Source organism: Danio rerio, chromosome 23 (assembly GCF_049306965.1).
Source record: "Danio rerio strain Tuebingen ecotype United States chromosome 23, GRCz12tu, whole genome shotgun sequence".
Taxonomy (NCBI): Eukaryota; Metazoa; Chordata; class Actinopteri; order Cypriniformes; family Danionidae; genus Danio; species Danio rerio.
In genome coordinates this window covers 23,041,432-23,058,183 of record NC_133198.1, presented here as the reverse complement: position 1 = coordinate 23,058,183, position 16,752 = coordinate 23,041,432, and the positions used below count along the sequence as shown (strand labels likewise).

The 16,752-nt window shown below is 36.9% G+C and overlaps 2 protein-coding genes across 7 annotated transcripts in view; both read left to right on the top strand.

The window, feature by feature from the left end:
• usp19 (ubiquitin specific peptidase 19) overlaps window positions 1-6,108 on the top strand; it is a 29,491-nt gene extending 23,383 nt beyond the window's left edge. For 2 of the 6 annotated variants that reach the window (XR_012398463.1, XR_012398462.1), the window contains exons 26-27: window positions 1,530-2,702; window positions 2,911-6,108. Coding sequence is in view for 4 of the 6 variants with exons in the window: in XM_005162119.6 (XP_005162176.2) it covers window positions 1,530-1,817 (288 nt within the window). In the remaining 2 variants the exon portion in view is untranslated. Of the gene's footprint in view, window positions 1-1,529 lie in introns of all 6 variants that reach the window. The other 4 variants (XM_068216892.2, XM_005162120.6, XM_005162119.6 and 1 more) reach the window with 2 other exon arrangements.
• Window positions 6,109-8,007: 1,899 nt separating this feature from the next.
• si:dkey-32e6.3 lies at window positions 8,008-14,284 on the top strand. Its single transcript, XM_001341580.10, has 5 exons — window positions 8,008-8,556; window positions 9,221-9,615; window positions 11,861-12,021; window positions 13,058-13,190; window positions 13,278-14,284. The coding sequence occupies exons 1-5, from the start codon at window positions 8,307-8,309 to the stop codon at window positions 13,446-13,448; spliced, it is 1,110 nt and encodes a 369-aa protein (XP_001341616.2). The 5' UTR covers window positions 8,008-8,306; the 3' UTR covers window positions 13,449-14,284.
• The last annotated feature ends 2,468 nt before the right edge of the window (window positions 14,285-16,752 follow it).

Genomic DNA, 16,752 nt, shown 5'->3' with positions numbered 1-16,752 from the left:
TTGCAAATTTATTACAAATAAAAAAGCTTGAAGAATCACATGTACATAAGTATTCACAGCCTTTGCATATTACAATTACATTTTGCAATTACAGCCTTAAGTCTTTTTGAATATGCTGCCACAAGCTTGGCACAACTGTATTTGGGAATTTTTACCAGTTTCTCTTTGCAGTACCTATCAACTTTATCAGGTTGGATGGGAAGCGACTGTGTACAGTCATTTTCAGATCTCTCCAGAGATGTTCAATAGGATTAAGGTCTGGGCTCTGGCTGGGCCACTCAAGGACATTCACTGAGTTTATTAGTCTCATTCACCGAATTTTAGTCCCATCAGACCAGAAAATTTAGTTTCTTATGGTCTGAGAGTCTTTTGTCAAATTCCAGGCAGGGCGTGGCTTCCATCTTGCCACTCTACCATATAGGCCTGATTGGTGGATTGCTGCACAGAAGGTTGTCCTTCTGTTAGATTCTCCTCTGTCCACAGAAGAACGCTGGAGCTCAGACAGAGTGACCATCGGGTTATTGATCACCTCCCTGACTAAGGCCCTTCTCCCCCAATAACTCGGCTTAGATGGCCGAACTGAAACTAAAACATGTTACCGAATGATCAATGGAAACAGAATGTATCTGAGCTCAATTTAGAGCTTCAAGGCAAAGGCTGTGAATACTTATGTACATGTGATTTTTATTTATTTATTTATTTATTTTATTAATTTGCAAATTCACATTGTTAATATGGGGTATTGTGTGTAGAATTTTGAGGAAATAATTTAATTTAATCCATTTTTAAAATAAGGCTGTAACAAAAAAATGTGGAAAAAGTGAAGCACTATAAATATTTTCCGGATATACTGTATATAGACGCAATAATATTACGCAGACCTGTTACCTATCTGGGGACTATTTTTATGTGCTGCATAATATAATTTGTACGCCAGCAAAATTCCTTGAATTTTATGCCAGAATGAGTGTTTAGTTCCTAGTTATATTGATGTAGAAAATAGCAACTTTTTATTATTTTCAGTCAGTCTTTGTACACAATGTAACTACAGAAAATCAAGCTTTATGTAGGAAAATTATTGAACCTCTTATTTGAATTAGTTTGAGTGAGATGCTAATGGTCTAATCTGATTCAACGATTTATGCTAAATTAAAATGATCCTGTCATACCAGATCTGGAGATTGGCTGAATGGGTTCAAAAATGGTAAAATTTGACTGTTTACCTCAAGGGGACTTCCTTTAAATTGAAACTTGTGTCTTGCAAGAGTTTCACACATTGAGCAAAAGTATCAGTAGCCAACATAACATGACCGAATTTGTCCCAAACTTGACTGACAAACTTGATATTCAAATTGTGGAATTGACTCTTACATGCTAATCATCTTGCCTGTCCACCTGAATGTGTGGGCGGGAGATGAAACTGGAGCAGCCAGTGAGCTCTTTGATACTCAGTGTATTTGGTGTTCTGCGGTGTAATGATGAGGCAAGGCCCTTTCCTAGAAGCTGACACAGGTTTCCGCCAATCGCAGGCGTCTCTGATATGGCAGGAACTGGAGGAGGATGAGGAGGGGCAGCGAGAGGCCTCTTTTCGGAGCCTGTTCCGCCCTGGTCTGCGTGGAAGAAGAGCCAGGATGAGACCTGAGCAAGAAGAAGAAGAGGAGGGCAGGGGAGGGCTTTCTCACCGCAGACGAGATGACAACTCAGATTATTCTGATGGCGAACGCATGAGATATTTCATCTTGGGCACTGTGGCGGCAATCCTAGCATTGCTGTTCAATCTCATCTATCCTTTGTTGTACTGGTCCAACTGGGTTTGATAGAGTTTTGACAGGCCCTCAGTACAAGATTTGCACTTTAAAATGATCGTACTGTTAATCATGTCTATTTTTGATGGGATTTTCAATGTTATTTATATTTGGAGGAATTTTATTTTCTTCTTTATGTTTGTTTTATAACATTATCCAGTTTTTTTTTTAAATAAACACTCAGGAAAACTATCTTACAAAAACATAAATGTATTTAATATATGCATTTAATAGTTTATGCTTACCTAGAGTTAGATGGATTTATTTGCCACTTTTACATAGATTTATTTTAACTCTATGACCAATAAGAAAATCTAAATATAGATTAGTCATTTTAAAGCGGCAGTTAATTAGGGAAATAATAATCCTTCACTCACCATCATGTCGTTCCAAAGCTTCATGATTACTGTTAATCATTGGTAACCAGTTTCACTTCCCATTAACTTCTATTGTATTATTTTCCATACGGTGGGTAAATGGGAAAACAAAAACTGTTACCAAGCATTGTTTAAAATGTTGTCTTTTGTGTTAATGCAGGTTTATAATGACATGAGGGTAAGTGATGGCAGAATTGTGCTTATTGAGTGAAAAAGAAATCTTTATAACACCTGGCAGTCAGCATTGTGTATCAGCTATGTGTTTAAATAGAACTTGAATGCCTTTATAATCATCATTAGCAATGACTCCTCTGCTGACTAAGTAGGTTTCTAATGTATAAGCTAATTAATAAATGTTAGTTTTAAAGTCAACATACTTTAAACATTATTTACTCGTGTTACACCATTGTAACTATTATTAATGGGCATAGTTTTGGTCCTATTAGGCTTTATTAACCAGTCTATTTTATTCCCCAGAAAATGTGTTTTTAATATATAAAATTTTTGTTTGCTTGTTTTAGTTGATAAAAATAATGGCTAGATAGGGATTTAGCCCTGTGTTTCTCAACCACCTTCCTGGAGGACCATCAGCTCTGCACAATTTCCATGTCTCCTTAACCAAACACATCTGATTTGGATCATCAGCTCATTAGCACAGACTGAAAAACCTATTATGGATGTAATGGATAGAAGAGACATCCAAACATGTTTTGTTGGTGTGCTTTCAGGAATGTGGTTGAGAAACACTGATTTAGTCCATGTTTTTAGCAAAATTACAAATTTCTGATCCCAGTTTGTGGCCTCTTTTATACCTGGTATTAGCATGACACATTATTGACCACTTTGTGTTTCAAAAGTGAGAATCAATTTAGTGGATGAAAAAGATGTGGAGAACAATTACAATTTCAGCCATAATCTGTGTTTTCGTACAATGGAGTGTACTTTTGTGGCTGTGTGAATGCATTTGACCACATTTACACTACAAAAGTAGTCCAATACGATGTATTTTTGTGGACAAGCTCAAAATGTGACCTTGGCTATGCTCATATTGCATACCAATCAAGACTTTTTTTTCCCCCTCCCAATCGGATGTTTTCCAGCAGATCTACACTGTTAATTGCAAGTGATCAAATTTGTGAATCTAGACATAAACAGCTTTAAAACTGTTGTGATGTCTGGAACTGTTGTAATGCTTAACTTTACTCTGCGTATGTATATATAAACCAAGACCAAATTGAGCAGCCAGTTTCCAAATTCATACTTGTATGAAAGTGCTATAAAATCGGTTTAATGTCTCATCCAAAACACGGCGCACACTGACAGTATAGCGTCCCCTTCACTATACTGGGGCACTAGGACTCACACAGACCAGGCTGAGCGCCCTGTGCTGGCCTCACTAACATCACTTCCAACAGCAACCTAGTTTTCCCAAGTGGTCTCCCATCCAGGTACTGACCATGCTCAGCCCTGCTTAACTTCTGTGAGTAAAGCCTGGTTTATACTTCTGCGTCAAGTGACCGGCGTGACCCACGGCGCATGCAACGCGCGTAGCTGTGCATTTATACTTCTGCGCGCTGTCTCTGTTGGTCTGCATTAACACTTCCGAAACGCTAGTGGGCAGTGAAGTGTTAATGTTTCTCTGTGTCGAGTTTCTTCTCTGCTGTTTTGCTTTTCCTAAACACTTCCGGGATGTACAAGTGGCTCAAACTCGCTCATTTTGAGGCAGGAACCGGCGGATGTGCAACAACTTTAACTATGAGGTAAACGCAAAACAAAACTTTCCATCCGGAGCTCCTTCACGGGACTCCACACTTGTAAACAATCGCTACATTGGGCTCGCGCCATTTGCGTGGCTCTCGGTCCCGCCCAGATTCGTCAGCGCTACCAAGCCGACCAATCACAGAGCTTGCGCTACGCGTCGTTGCGACGTGTAGTTACAATTTTTGACAGGTGCACGTCAGCGACGGCCACGGCGAAGGGCTATGCGTCAGCGCCGTAGCATACGCCGGCGTTTGACGCAGAAGTAGAAATCAGCCTTAAGTGGTCGTGGGCTGCTGGGTGGTATGGCTATGGTCATTTTTGCTGCCCATGCTTTTATAAACCTTATCTTGTAAAAAAAATAAACAAATGGATTTAATACCAGGTGTAAATTAGGTTTTTGTGTTAAACCCACTACTTTGCCATCAAATAATCTCCGATAAATATAATCCAGTCCTGCCTTGTTCAAATTTAGTTGCTTGTATTTACTCCTTGTAAACATGAAATGATTTTCCTCTGTCTTAATATGGAATTGTTGCCAAGGTTCTCAGTAGTCTGCAATGTTTTAAGATGTTTTGTTTAATAATGAGTTTGTAGTTGAGCGTTTTCTGAGTGGGCTCAATACTGTACTTCTGTTTTCCCTCTACTATGCACCATTGATTCAAAGCCTGATTGCACATGTTGTACATTGACATGAGATCCTCATATTGTAATATGAGCGCTACTCTAGTTAATGGATATGTGGCATTTTCTACAGTCTCAGGGATGCTGGTGGCCTATTCATTGTTTGTGTTTCCATCCACACTAAAAAAGCCTAACAGACATTTGGCTTCTGTGAATGCCTCAACTCTGGACACCATGACTGAAAAACAACACCATCAGATATAATTGTACCTCATCACAGATTGTAATTACGAATGGTCCTGGATAAAATGATTAAGATCTGTTTTTTGTTTTGTTTTTTCTCATCACAATGGTCTTATTTGCAGTTGGCGTTCATGTACTCCGTTCCGAAGGTGCATGACGTTTCTCTCTTTATAACGGTGGTTTATTTTACAGGCTTCTAGCCAGACACTGTTTGGGACAGACCTGGATCCTGACGGGCCCCCTCAGTTGAGCACGGAAGTGACCTCAGACATGTTTGCACACTCTGGAGAATGTGCCGCCCCGTCCTACAGCAGCATGGAGGAGGTGGATTGAAACTTGACCCGGTCAGGGAGACTTGCTTCCTCCAAACAAAACAACAAACATTAATTGACGTTAATGCTCACAAGTGGATCTAGCATGGCAAAGGTGCTCTATTTCCTTTTTTATTGTTATTATTATTATTTACATTTGCAATGTGGACACAAGAGGCTGGGTGTCCATTTCCAATACAAAGACTGCTTGTTTTGGAAACAGCCTGAATGTTACGATACAACAAGGCGATGATGCTTAAGGACTAATCACATATTCACAAATATTTCTGGAAAGTGCACAAATTGAAATACACCATCGGTGGTAAGAGGAAGCGCACAGATCTGAAAGGTTTTTTATGACTATGAAAACATTTTAACTCCTAGGAATTATGCCGTTCACAGTTTCACATTAGGTTTCTACTAAAATGTTTCTCTTGCTTGTTTCCACGAGGTGTTACTTTGGGAAAAGCCCATTAGTGAGTGCGTTCAACGTTTTATTTTTTATTTTTTTCCTCTTTGAATTATCATCTGGCCTGATGTGTTTCTCTATGAAGAGTCTGGAAGTGTTGTGCAAAGCTGTTGTAGGTGAAGTTTTAAGTGTGGACAAAGCAGATTGTTTTGGATTTGTTTTACCTTTTACACTAAGGCCATTACTCAACTTGATGTCCATTTTTCTTTCTCAGACAATCCTGCGATCGGAATAGATTTTGATTTTGTTTTTTTGCTCTTTGTTGGATCCTGTGGAAATGCAAAAAGAGTTTGATTGAACGAGATGCATGTTGACCTGCAATAGCCCTAGTACTGTGTATCACATACCATCTCTTTAGTTTTTTCTTACGTTTTGAGTGAATTGTTGTGTTTTCCCCCATTCCTTGTTTTCGTATCGGACTGCATAGTAAGTGGGAATTGGGGGTTTGATCGTGAGAATGCTGCTGTGAATAAAACAAATGGTTAATATAAATAAAAAGCCTTTTTTGCTTAACAACCTTAGATGTTACAGCTGTATGCGCATTTATTTTTTAAATTATTATTATTATTATTTATTATTGTTTTTTATTTTATTTTTTTGTCAAATATCACTTTTTACCTGTATGTTTATAAGCAAAATGTTACAATGAACAAGTCGGACCCTCGTTAAAACTGCTACATCATCATGAGTCATATTTTGCTTAAATTATGAATATCCCCAACAAATTGTTACCAAAAACACAATTGGTACATGCATTGATAGTAATGTATACTTTCGGACTAATTTTGAAGCATAGATGTACATTATGCACTGTTTGAAGGCTTCTTATGTAAAGTTATTGGCTGGGCAGTGGTGGTTTTCTTTTTAGAGTCATAAGTCAAATACATGGTCTATTTACAAATATAAAGGGGTCCTATTCAAAGATTTCTATACATGGTCCTAAAACTGTCCATTTCTGTTCGAAATATGTATGGATTATGTTCATAACATTGTTTTCACCTAAAAGTCATGTTATAATTTTTTTTTTTTTAAACTGTAGTGAAGTTGTAAAAATATGTGCATCTGCTTATACAAATGATCAATCACATAAGACCTTTATATAACGTGAAGTCAAACAAGGGCATAATGTATTTTTACTGCCATGGAAATTAAGGGTTTCATAGCAATAAAAAATAAACAAAATAGGGTTTTTTAAAAAGGATGGAAATTGTTACGTTTTAGTTCAAACTAACCTGAAACAGCCACAAAGACTGTTAAAGCTAAAACTGTTATACATGATAAACTACGCTCTTAAAATTAAGTTTCTACTTGTGACCCTTGTCTCAGATTATAAGTCGCTATTTTTTTTTTTTTATCAAAGTGAGATGTATGCATCATCTGAAAATTGCATAAATAAGCTTCCATTGTATAAGCTTTCTATTTGAGAGGTTTAGTGCTAGTAGTGCTTTAGTATTTAGTGCTAAGTACAATCTATCACAATCTATCTTTGTGTTTTTAATTGGAAGCTATACAATATTTTATTGTTGCATATACATTAGATTAGTCAGTACTGAAGCCAAAGCTGGAGCTTATCTAACAAAATACCTTAAGATAATGGTCCAAAAACTAGTAGTCAAATTTATATGGTAGAGACAAATATTAAATACAAATAAAAAAGAAAAATCAAGATAAGCAAAAAAAAGGTGCATTTTTGTTGAAATTGTGTAGGTTGTAATTTTTTTTAGCAATATTTAGCTTGAATTTAATTGTATTATCTTTCAATTTCTAAATATGTTTGGTGACTAAAATATTATTTTAATAAATATATCTGTTTAATAAATATGTTTTGTTCAAATGCGCCCAAATCCATTGCTTATATTCACTGAGGCGTGGATAAAAATATTCAGTTTCAAAAGGGGTGTACTTGCTGAGCACTATATATATATATATATATATATATATATATATATATATATATATATATATATATATATATATATATATATATATAATCACCTTTAAAGTTGTCTAAAGTTCATAGGCATACTAATCTGAAATTGATAAAGGCATATTTAAAGAAAAAAAATGTATATTTTCACCAAGTATGATCTTAATATTCCAATTATTTTTGGCGTAAAAGGAAATCAATAATTTTGCCCCACACAATGTACTCAAGGCAATTGGCAAAACCTGTGCGAACATCTCTGAAGTTCTCAAAATATTCTTTACGGTGAAGAAAAATTATTCAATTATTAAAATGTTTTTCCCACAAATAAAACAATAGTTATTTTAAGATTAAGAACTGTTCGCTATAATTCTCTTTGATTAACCTTTAATTCTCTTATTTTGGCGTCTGAAGAGGAGTAAGAACAGCAGGCGGCGCTCTCACAACATTCTCCCGTCAATCCCATCTTTATTCTGTTCTCGCGGTGTTTGACAGTAACACGCGGAAGTCATGCTGTCATTGTAAAAGCCGGTTTAGAGAGCTCAGCTGTTTTGAGTCTAATATTCTTTCTCAAACGAACGCATTAAACAAATGTATTTGTAGGCTCTAAATATACACAAATGAGGACTTCATCACCTGACAGCCTGTTCTTCCATGTGTGTCATCTGCGTAACATGGATTCATCATTCACTCGTCGCCAGAGCCATTCATTTAGCCTTATTTAAGTATCTTGCGTACTCTAAATTTTAATGTTTGTACTTTTTAAGTGAACTCTAATACAAATATTTGAACACTATGTATAACTCTGAGAGGCTCCCTGAAACCAGTATCGATCAAAACCAAAGCAATGGATTTAAAAGTGACGTGACGGGGCAACACAAAGAGCCCAGTGATTCTGTCCCGAGGAGGAGAGCCTCCAGAAGAGTCGTCCTTCACTTCGATCTCAACAACACCATCCTGGTGTCGGACGCGGTGACCAGACAGGGCACAGTCGCTGCTCTTGAGTACTTCCTGTCCACTGTGACCTGGGGCCGCATGACCAAAGGTGAGACACCTAGCTAGGGGCTTCACTTCTCCTAGAGTTTTGTCTTGTTTGTTGTTCCAAATATTTTAAAATAATTACACCAGGAAACATTTTTAGACAAGTAAAACTGGGTTGAAATACGAATGTTTTACCTTGCTTTAAGGAACAACTCACTTTATTTCAACTTATAATTTCTGAAAACACAAACATTTTTAGACGATGTATTAGTTTGGATACAACAGAAAATATCTGTAAGACTTCTCATATATATATTATTCAATTTATCATATTAATCTTATATATATATATATAAATAAAAGTAATAAATCTGAATAAACTGTGCATTTAACAATCAACATTTTAGGATAAAACAGTAATAAAAAAATCAGTATATTTACAAAGATTCATTTATAATAATCTAGATGTGTGCGTCTCTCTTGTATGTATGTATGTATGTATCTATGTATGTATGTATGTGTAGGGGGTTATAACTTTAATGTCAAGGTAATGCATGTGTATAGATTATTTCCATAAATAAAATGTATGATTTTTTTGTAGATTTTATAATAAATATAAATGTGTAAATCATAATTATTTATACAAATAATAATTTATTAATTAGTAATATATTATTTACTCTGTTGCTTTGCGTTATGACTCAAACATTTTCCCTCATTTTTCACAGGTAAATGGGAGTGGTTGTCAGAAGCTCCATCTCTCCTTCCGCCTTGTGAAGGCGCTGTTTCATACTACTCTCAGTTTGGCCGGGTGGCGGCCTTCACCACAGTGGGTCCAGGTCGGCGGTTCCGGAAGGTCCTTGAGGAGCATCTGGAGCTGCTCAGCTGGCCCTCTCATTTACCTGCAGATAAAGAGCTGTCTGTGAAGGGAGAAGATGGGAAGCTGTACCACTGGATCTTGCCCTCCTTCTTCCAGATGCTGCAGGACTTGGCTTCGCTGGGCATCGAGTTCTCTGTCCTGTTCCGGACGTTTGGCACAGATCTGCCTCGTGTCCTGGCTGCAGTCAAAAATGCTGTGGAGCATGGCTCACATCCGCTCTTTCCTGACCTCCCGGCACTGAAGGTGTTACACTGTACATACTGTGACATACACCGTGTCAATGATCGCATACTGTAGAGCAGAAACTACATTCCATTCAAACTTCAAATACAAGCAACAAACATACAATTGAAGACAACATTATTAGTCAAATGATATTTCCCAATTATTAATATATATTTCAATAAACTGCTAAGGTCAATAATATTAGCCTACTTAATGGTGCAGTAGGTGATCTGCCTAAATGCTAAGCGGCCAGCGTAATATCTTTTAAATACAATCCCTCCCCTGTTGACCAAAGCCACGCCTCCTGAAATCACAAACGTGCATATTAAAGATGACAGAGACCCACTAGATCATGCCATTCGCCAGTTAGAAAACTTTACAGTACTTTATAATACTACAATTTGATTGTTTTCGATTCAAATCGATGCTGTAAAACAGTGGCTCTCAAAGTGGGGGTAAGGACCCCCTGGGGTCGCTTGGTGATTTCCAAAAATCTCATATATATTATTAAAGTATTAGAATGATCACATTTTTTCCATAACCTGCAGAATATAAAAACTAGAGCTAATTATTTTTAGCTTATAATATATTTAATATAAACTTAATATTTAATGGTTACATAAAAAAACATGCAAATAAAAAGTCATCAGCCTTTCAACTTTCTTTCCATTAGATTGCGGCCCTTGTGGTTATGCTAGATTAACAGAAGATTGCAGAAGATTGATTTTACAGTACAATGTTAAACTTTGACACCTTTATGGCACTCACATACATTTAAAAAGGCCATGACTGAACAAGGAGGGAATCTCCTAGTGGCTCCAAGTCTCCAAAATTAAAACAAGAATAGTCTTGTGCTATAAACATTGTGCTCACCATTCTCATTAAGTGAGTTTATTAAACAAATGAATAATGATTATAAAAAATAGACTTTTGCACTATTTTGTGTCGTCAATAAGCTTGTTTTTATAGTTCCTATAAGTGTATGAGTATTAGTGCACCATTGTGTGCAATATTTGTATGCTTATAACCACCGCCTAGGATAGAGGGGGTCGCGAGTCACTGGTGTTGTTATTTTTAGGGGTTGCGGGCTGAAAAGTTTGAGGACCCCTGCTGTAAAAGGTATCTAATGAGACTGAAAATAGTCACATCAAGCATTCGCCAGAAGATTTAGTTTCATTTCTAAATGTTCGTATCACACAAAATCTGCAGAAACTCACATCTGATCTGAGCTCCTCCCCCAAAGAATTGTCATTCTATAGCGATCACTAATTGGCTACTATACTAGAAGGTGGGTTTTATTCACCTTGTAGCGATAGCTGATTGGCTCCTTTACTAGAAAGTGGGGCTTCGTTCAGCATACTGAAATTTACACTTTTTCCCATTCAAAAGTCTACAAGTGACATGTCTTGTGTACTCTATAAGCTGTGTCACGTTTCAGAGACTGCATTCTCCGAAGGATGCATTTAAAGTGTGCTGCGTCATTGTGGCGCAACGAAGGTGGTCTCATTTTAAAAAAATTCAAAGGCTCCTTCAAACGCAGCCTCCAAAAGCTTCCTTCATTTTCCAGGTAATGAAGGATACAACTGGTGGATCCTTTGCGACCTCGAACACCCCAAGATACGTGTGTGTTTTTAAAGGAAAGCTCCAGTTTAAATGTATGAATTAGGTTAATTTTACTTGGATATCTAAACACACGTAACAAAAAAACAAAAAGATATGACCTGTCTTACTAAAGAGTGATTTAATAGACAGTTTACTTGTTTATTTGTACATGTATGGATAAAAGGAAATATATTTCCAGCTTTTGTAAATCTTGTTTTGTCTTCAGATTGCTTAAAATACGTTTACACTTTGAGAAAAAAATTTTCATCAAGCACTTATTACCTGCAGCTGTTACGGTTGCCTGGTGACGAGATCTGTCCTCTGTGGGCTAGATCGTCTCATTTCAAAACGCTCGGTTCAGCCTGTGTGGACTTTGAAGGACTCACCTTTGAAGTCTTCATCCTTCAGAGGATGCAGCCTCTAAAATGAGACACAGCTATAGTCTTTTGTGCATATAAGTTAACCCATTCATAAAACGACAATGTCTAAGCTTTGCATGACTAAAATAATTTTAAAACCTAACATTACCTGTCTAAAAGAAATACTTCAGCCATGGTGTCATCCGTCCTTTAGTGTGTCGATTCAGGATTTTAAAAAGATTTGATTGAGCATTTGTTTTTAGCGCTGTCACTCATGTCCACATGACTGTCTCTTGTCCCAGCTAAAGGTGAATATGATGGCCGGGCGCATCAGGTGCAGTGTTAAAGGTGTGTCGCTGACCCGTGGAGAAGAGCATGCATCCACACGGGACGGAGAGCGAAGTGTGTACCAGTATCTAAGCTCTGCTGAGGGTCTGGGTGGCTTCCAGGACAACTTTGACTGGTAAGGGGTCTATTATGGATTTAGAAATAATTTGTGGTGTTTTCAGACCTGTGCATTACTTGCTTTGCTTTAAAACAAGTGACTTAAATGCACAATATGAATAATGTTTGTTTTAAAATATATTAAAAAAAACTTGAATAATGTTGTTTTTTGATTATTTTGTATGTATATTATAGATATCTAAGGTACTTACTTTGGTACAAGGGATACTGAAATTTTCAGACCAAAATGGCATTTTCGTTTTTTGGCTGAAAGAGAAAAATGACAGAATTTGTGAACCGAAAAAGTGTTATGCTGCGTCACACTGTGCAACAATGGTCAGCACGCTGGTTTCACTCTTCCTCTAGCTGTAGTCACATAGTCTCAGTTATTGAGTTTAATTTAGAAAGTCTTACAAAATATGATAATTTAATTATATCATTATTACAATTCATTTTTGGTTTCATTTTTCAGCCAAGTAAATACAGAATTTTCAGTTTTGGCCAAGAATTTTCATTTCGGTCCATCTCTATTTGGTATGAGTCTTTACTAAAGTTTAAAAACACTTCTTACAACAATAAGAACACTTCTTATTGCACTTTTGTGCTTGCGTGCTCACTGTAATTGGCTCCAATGGTCATCGCTTCACCACTCTTCACAGAGTGTGAACACAAATATTCAGACATATTCAGAGCGTTTGAAAGTAACATATATCAGAGGATCCATCGATGAGTAAGATATACGTGCGATCCCTTGATAGATTAGCTGAAAGACGCCACTTTCAAATGTTCCCCTGTCGGTTTCTGCTCTGTGAGGAGTGATGAATTGATAATCCAGTCGCAATCATATTCAGTCACTATCATAACCCAAAAGGGCATTCAGCAGTGTTTAAGATCACACTCATCAGTGCTCAAATGTTAGGGGGAAATAGATATTTTAAAATTGACATTTCTATTAACGACTGTTTCCAACAGTGGTCAAATTCAGAGAATTTAATTATATTGTCACCATATTGTCTCATTGAAGTCAAAGTGCATGTTTTGTTTATCCTAAATAGGTGGGCACGAAACACATACTCCATTTTAGGAGGGAAACCACTCTGGATTGACCCTTTTGACAGCAATGTTCAACATATCTTCATTGACGACAACATTCGTCAAAATGACGAGGACACTATTGTCCATCCTAAGGTATGAGAAGTCCATTTTTTCATCTGCAGAATAACCGTCCTATGTCTCTCTTCCATTTCTTCACTCTTCATCCACCTCTTTCTGCAGGTGTTTTTAGAGCGTGGGGGCTTGCAGACCCGAACTGCCTGCACATCAGAGCTGTACGATCTCTGTCTGGTTCAGAACGACCTGCTGAAGGCCATTTCTGAGCCTGACTATTTCACCCGACGCATCCAGATCTGCATGGAGAACTATGAGGGAAATATTCAAACAGTATAGCCGGATGAAGCTCAAGTCACACAAGTACATATCAAATAGACACATTATGCATTAAAATGATAATGTGGTAAGTGCAATGTGGAAAAACCATGTCGGATGTTCTCTGCTACAATCACAGATCATATATATGATCAAACCATCATATTTACATCCTGAATAACTGACATATCACAAACAGCACATGCCATATTGAATGTAGTATTTTTATTTTCATAAACATTGGCAGCTGCTTAATAGTTCTTTTTTCTTACATGCAATTTTGTCACAGGTTTTACATTTACCACCCTTATTCTCAGGGTCTGTGAACATTAAAAATGTATTTAATGTTACAGTATTTATACTTTGATGCAATTAACAAAGTGTGTTTTGCATCAAAAACTTCAAGATTTTCTGAGAGTGTGAAGAATTTTTTTGTTTTTGCACTTATAATTTGAAACCATTTTGTTTTAAGACAAGTTTGAAGCTGAGACTAACCAAAGCAAAACTTTTAACATGTTGTGTTTCTTAGTTTACATAAATGCAGTTTAACGCACTTGATGTTAAGTAATGTTGCAATTTGATGCAAAAGTGTCAGCATCTTCCTCTCCAGTTTTAGGTAAATGTTGTTTTACCTAAACTCTGATCGAATTAAAATAGAATTATATTTTTCCTTACACTGTTACAGAGTAGAATGTTATTCTACTTCAGTTTATTATTGCGCTGTTGCTGCTTTTAGTGTGCATGATTTAATCACTATTTATGATTACTGTTTTGAAGCAGGTTACTTTGTTGTGTGATTTACTACGGTAGTCATTTATTTTAGAGAGATGCTACCGAAATAAATTATTTGGATTTTATTGAATGCTCACTTTGCACTGTATTGATTGAGTCAGTGTTTATCACTTGTTTACATGCTGTATGTTTACGAACAGGAATGGATTGGATCAATTCGAATAGACAAAACTAAGTACGTAAACAGAAGTATGTGGTTGTTATATTAAATTGTCATATTTATCTTCTGTGTGGATTTTACAAATATTTGTTAATATATATTTTATTAATTATATACAGTTAGTAAAAGTAGGCTAACATTTAAATTGTAAATATGCAAAAAATCATTTATTGATGATCATATATCATTAAATATTATGCTCAGGGTTCTCTTGTAATATGGAATTTTATTTATTTATGTTTTAGAGCTGCTGTAAAAGAATGTAAATGTGTCCTGGTAGAAAATGTCTTCATATTGTTTTCTTACACAGAATACCAAAACTGATCCAAAATTATAGGGGTCAGCTAACATGATGTGTGTCCTGCTTGGCTTAGCCAACTCACTCTAGACTGATGTGCTTCTAACAGTTCAGTACATTCTTTATTTTTTGTGTATTTTAAAATTCACTCTTCGTTCATTTGACTTGTGTATTTAAGTCATAACTTAAACTAAATAAGAACTGTCTATGATACAAATACTCATACACTCACTTTCCTTTGGCTCATAAATAAATGGAAACTTAAATCACTCAAGGAGCCAAAAAGATGCACTTTCAGAGCATTCATTGAATTTTTTTTACACTTTCAGAAAAGTATAAAGTGGGTTATAACTATTATTGCAACTTTAAAATATGAAATGATTCATTTAAGAATGATGTTTAACAAAAGCTGAAACATATAGTAAAAAAATTTTTTTTAATATGCTAATGTACAATACTAAATTACAATTATTTTAAAGTAAAATAAAAAAAAGCAAAGCATAACTGCGTTAACGGATAAAATCATGGTGTTGGTAGCCTATTATTTCATTGAAATTAATTTTAAAAGTATAAAAAAGTAGTTTTAGTTTCTTTTATATGTTGTTCAGTAAATATTGTTCATGTAAACTGCTGAAGTTAATGCATGTACATGTTTTTATAGATGTTTCCTCGGATCTATTCCTCTGATCCTAAACAGAACGCACTACTGACGTAAGGTGGAGCAGGTTCTTTATTGGAATTCTTTGTTGCTTTGTGCGGTTTGCTGTTTTTCTATTGATTACAGGCGCTTTTGTCAGACTTTGTCTATAAGGCTTTGGTTTTGCGTTTCATTTTGACTCACTCTGACTCAGTTTTCGATTTCCGGCTTTAACGACCCTTTTCTGATGTTGACTCGTGGCTCCAGACACCCCTCGGCAAAAACAGACAAACATAATAGGTGTTTTATCACTGTGAAAGTATGCGATATCATACACATTTTCCCAAGCACTGCAGAAAAAGCTGCCCACTGCCTAGAATGTGTGTCCACGCTTCGCTGTGTGTGTGTGTGCGTGCGTGTGTGCGTGTTTGTTCACTGCTATGTGTGTGCACTTTACTTGCATGGGTTAAATGAGGGTCACCACACATACTGAGAGTTGGTGAGGATGACCAAGAACAGACAGGGTTTGTGAGGGTCACTAAAGACAGAGAGGGTTGGTAAGGGTCACCACAGACACTCAGGGATGGTGAGGTACACCAAAGACACAGAGGGTTGGAAAGGGTCACCAAAGACACTGTGGCTTGGTGAGGGCCACTACAGACACTGAGGGCTGGTGAGGGTCACCAAGAACAGACAGGGTTGGTGAGGGTCAGCAAAGACATTGCTGGTTGGTAAGGGTCACCAAAGACAGAGAGGGTTGGTGAGGGTTTCCAAAGACACTGGGGAATGGTGAGGGTCATCAAAGATGTTGTGGGTTAGTGAGGGTCACCAAAGACATTGCGGGCTGGTGAGGGTCACCAAAGACACTGAGGGATGGTTAGGGTCACTAAAGACGTTGGGGGTTGTTGAGGGATACCAATGACACTGTGGGTTGGTGAGGGTCACTGAAGACACAGAGGGTTGGTCAGGGGGACCAAGAACAGAGTTGGTGAGGGTCACCAAAGACACTGGGGAATGGTGAGGGTCATCAAAGATGTTGTGGGTTAGTGAGGGTCACCAAAGACATTGCGGGTTGGTGAGGGTCACCAAAGACACAGCACAACCCTCTGAGGGGCCACCAGAAGACAATGGGATTGGTGAGGGTGACCTAAGGGTGAGTGCTGCTGAGGATCACTGCAAGGTGCTTGATGTGACATACAGCTGAGTTTTTTATAAAGACAAAGACAAGGCAGATGCTGATTCTAACTGAAATAAAGATATCATCTTCAGACATCTTTAGTGTCTCCATTTTTGAGTCTGCATTAGTCTTTAGTTTTTAGCTCAAGCTTAAAGTTAACATTTATTGCAATTACAACCAATTGTTTTACAAAACAGTTAACATAAAACAACTTTATGACATAACCTTTATAAACCCAATAAGCATCTTACTGCCTTTACA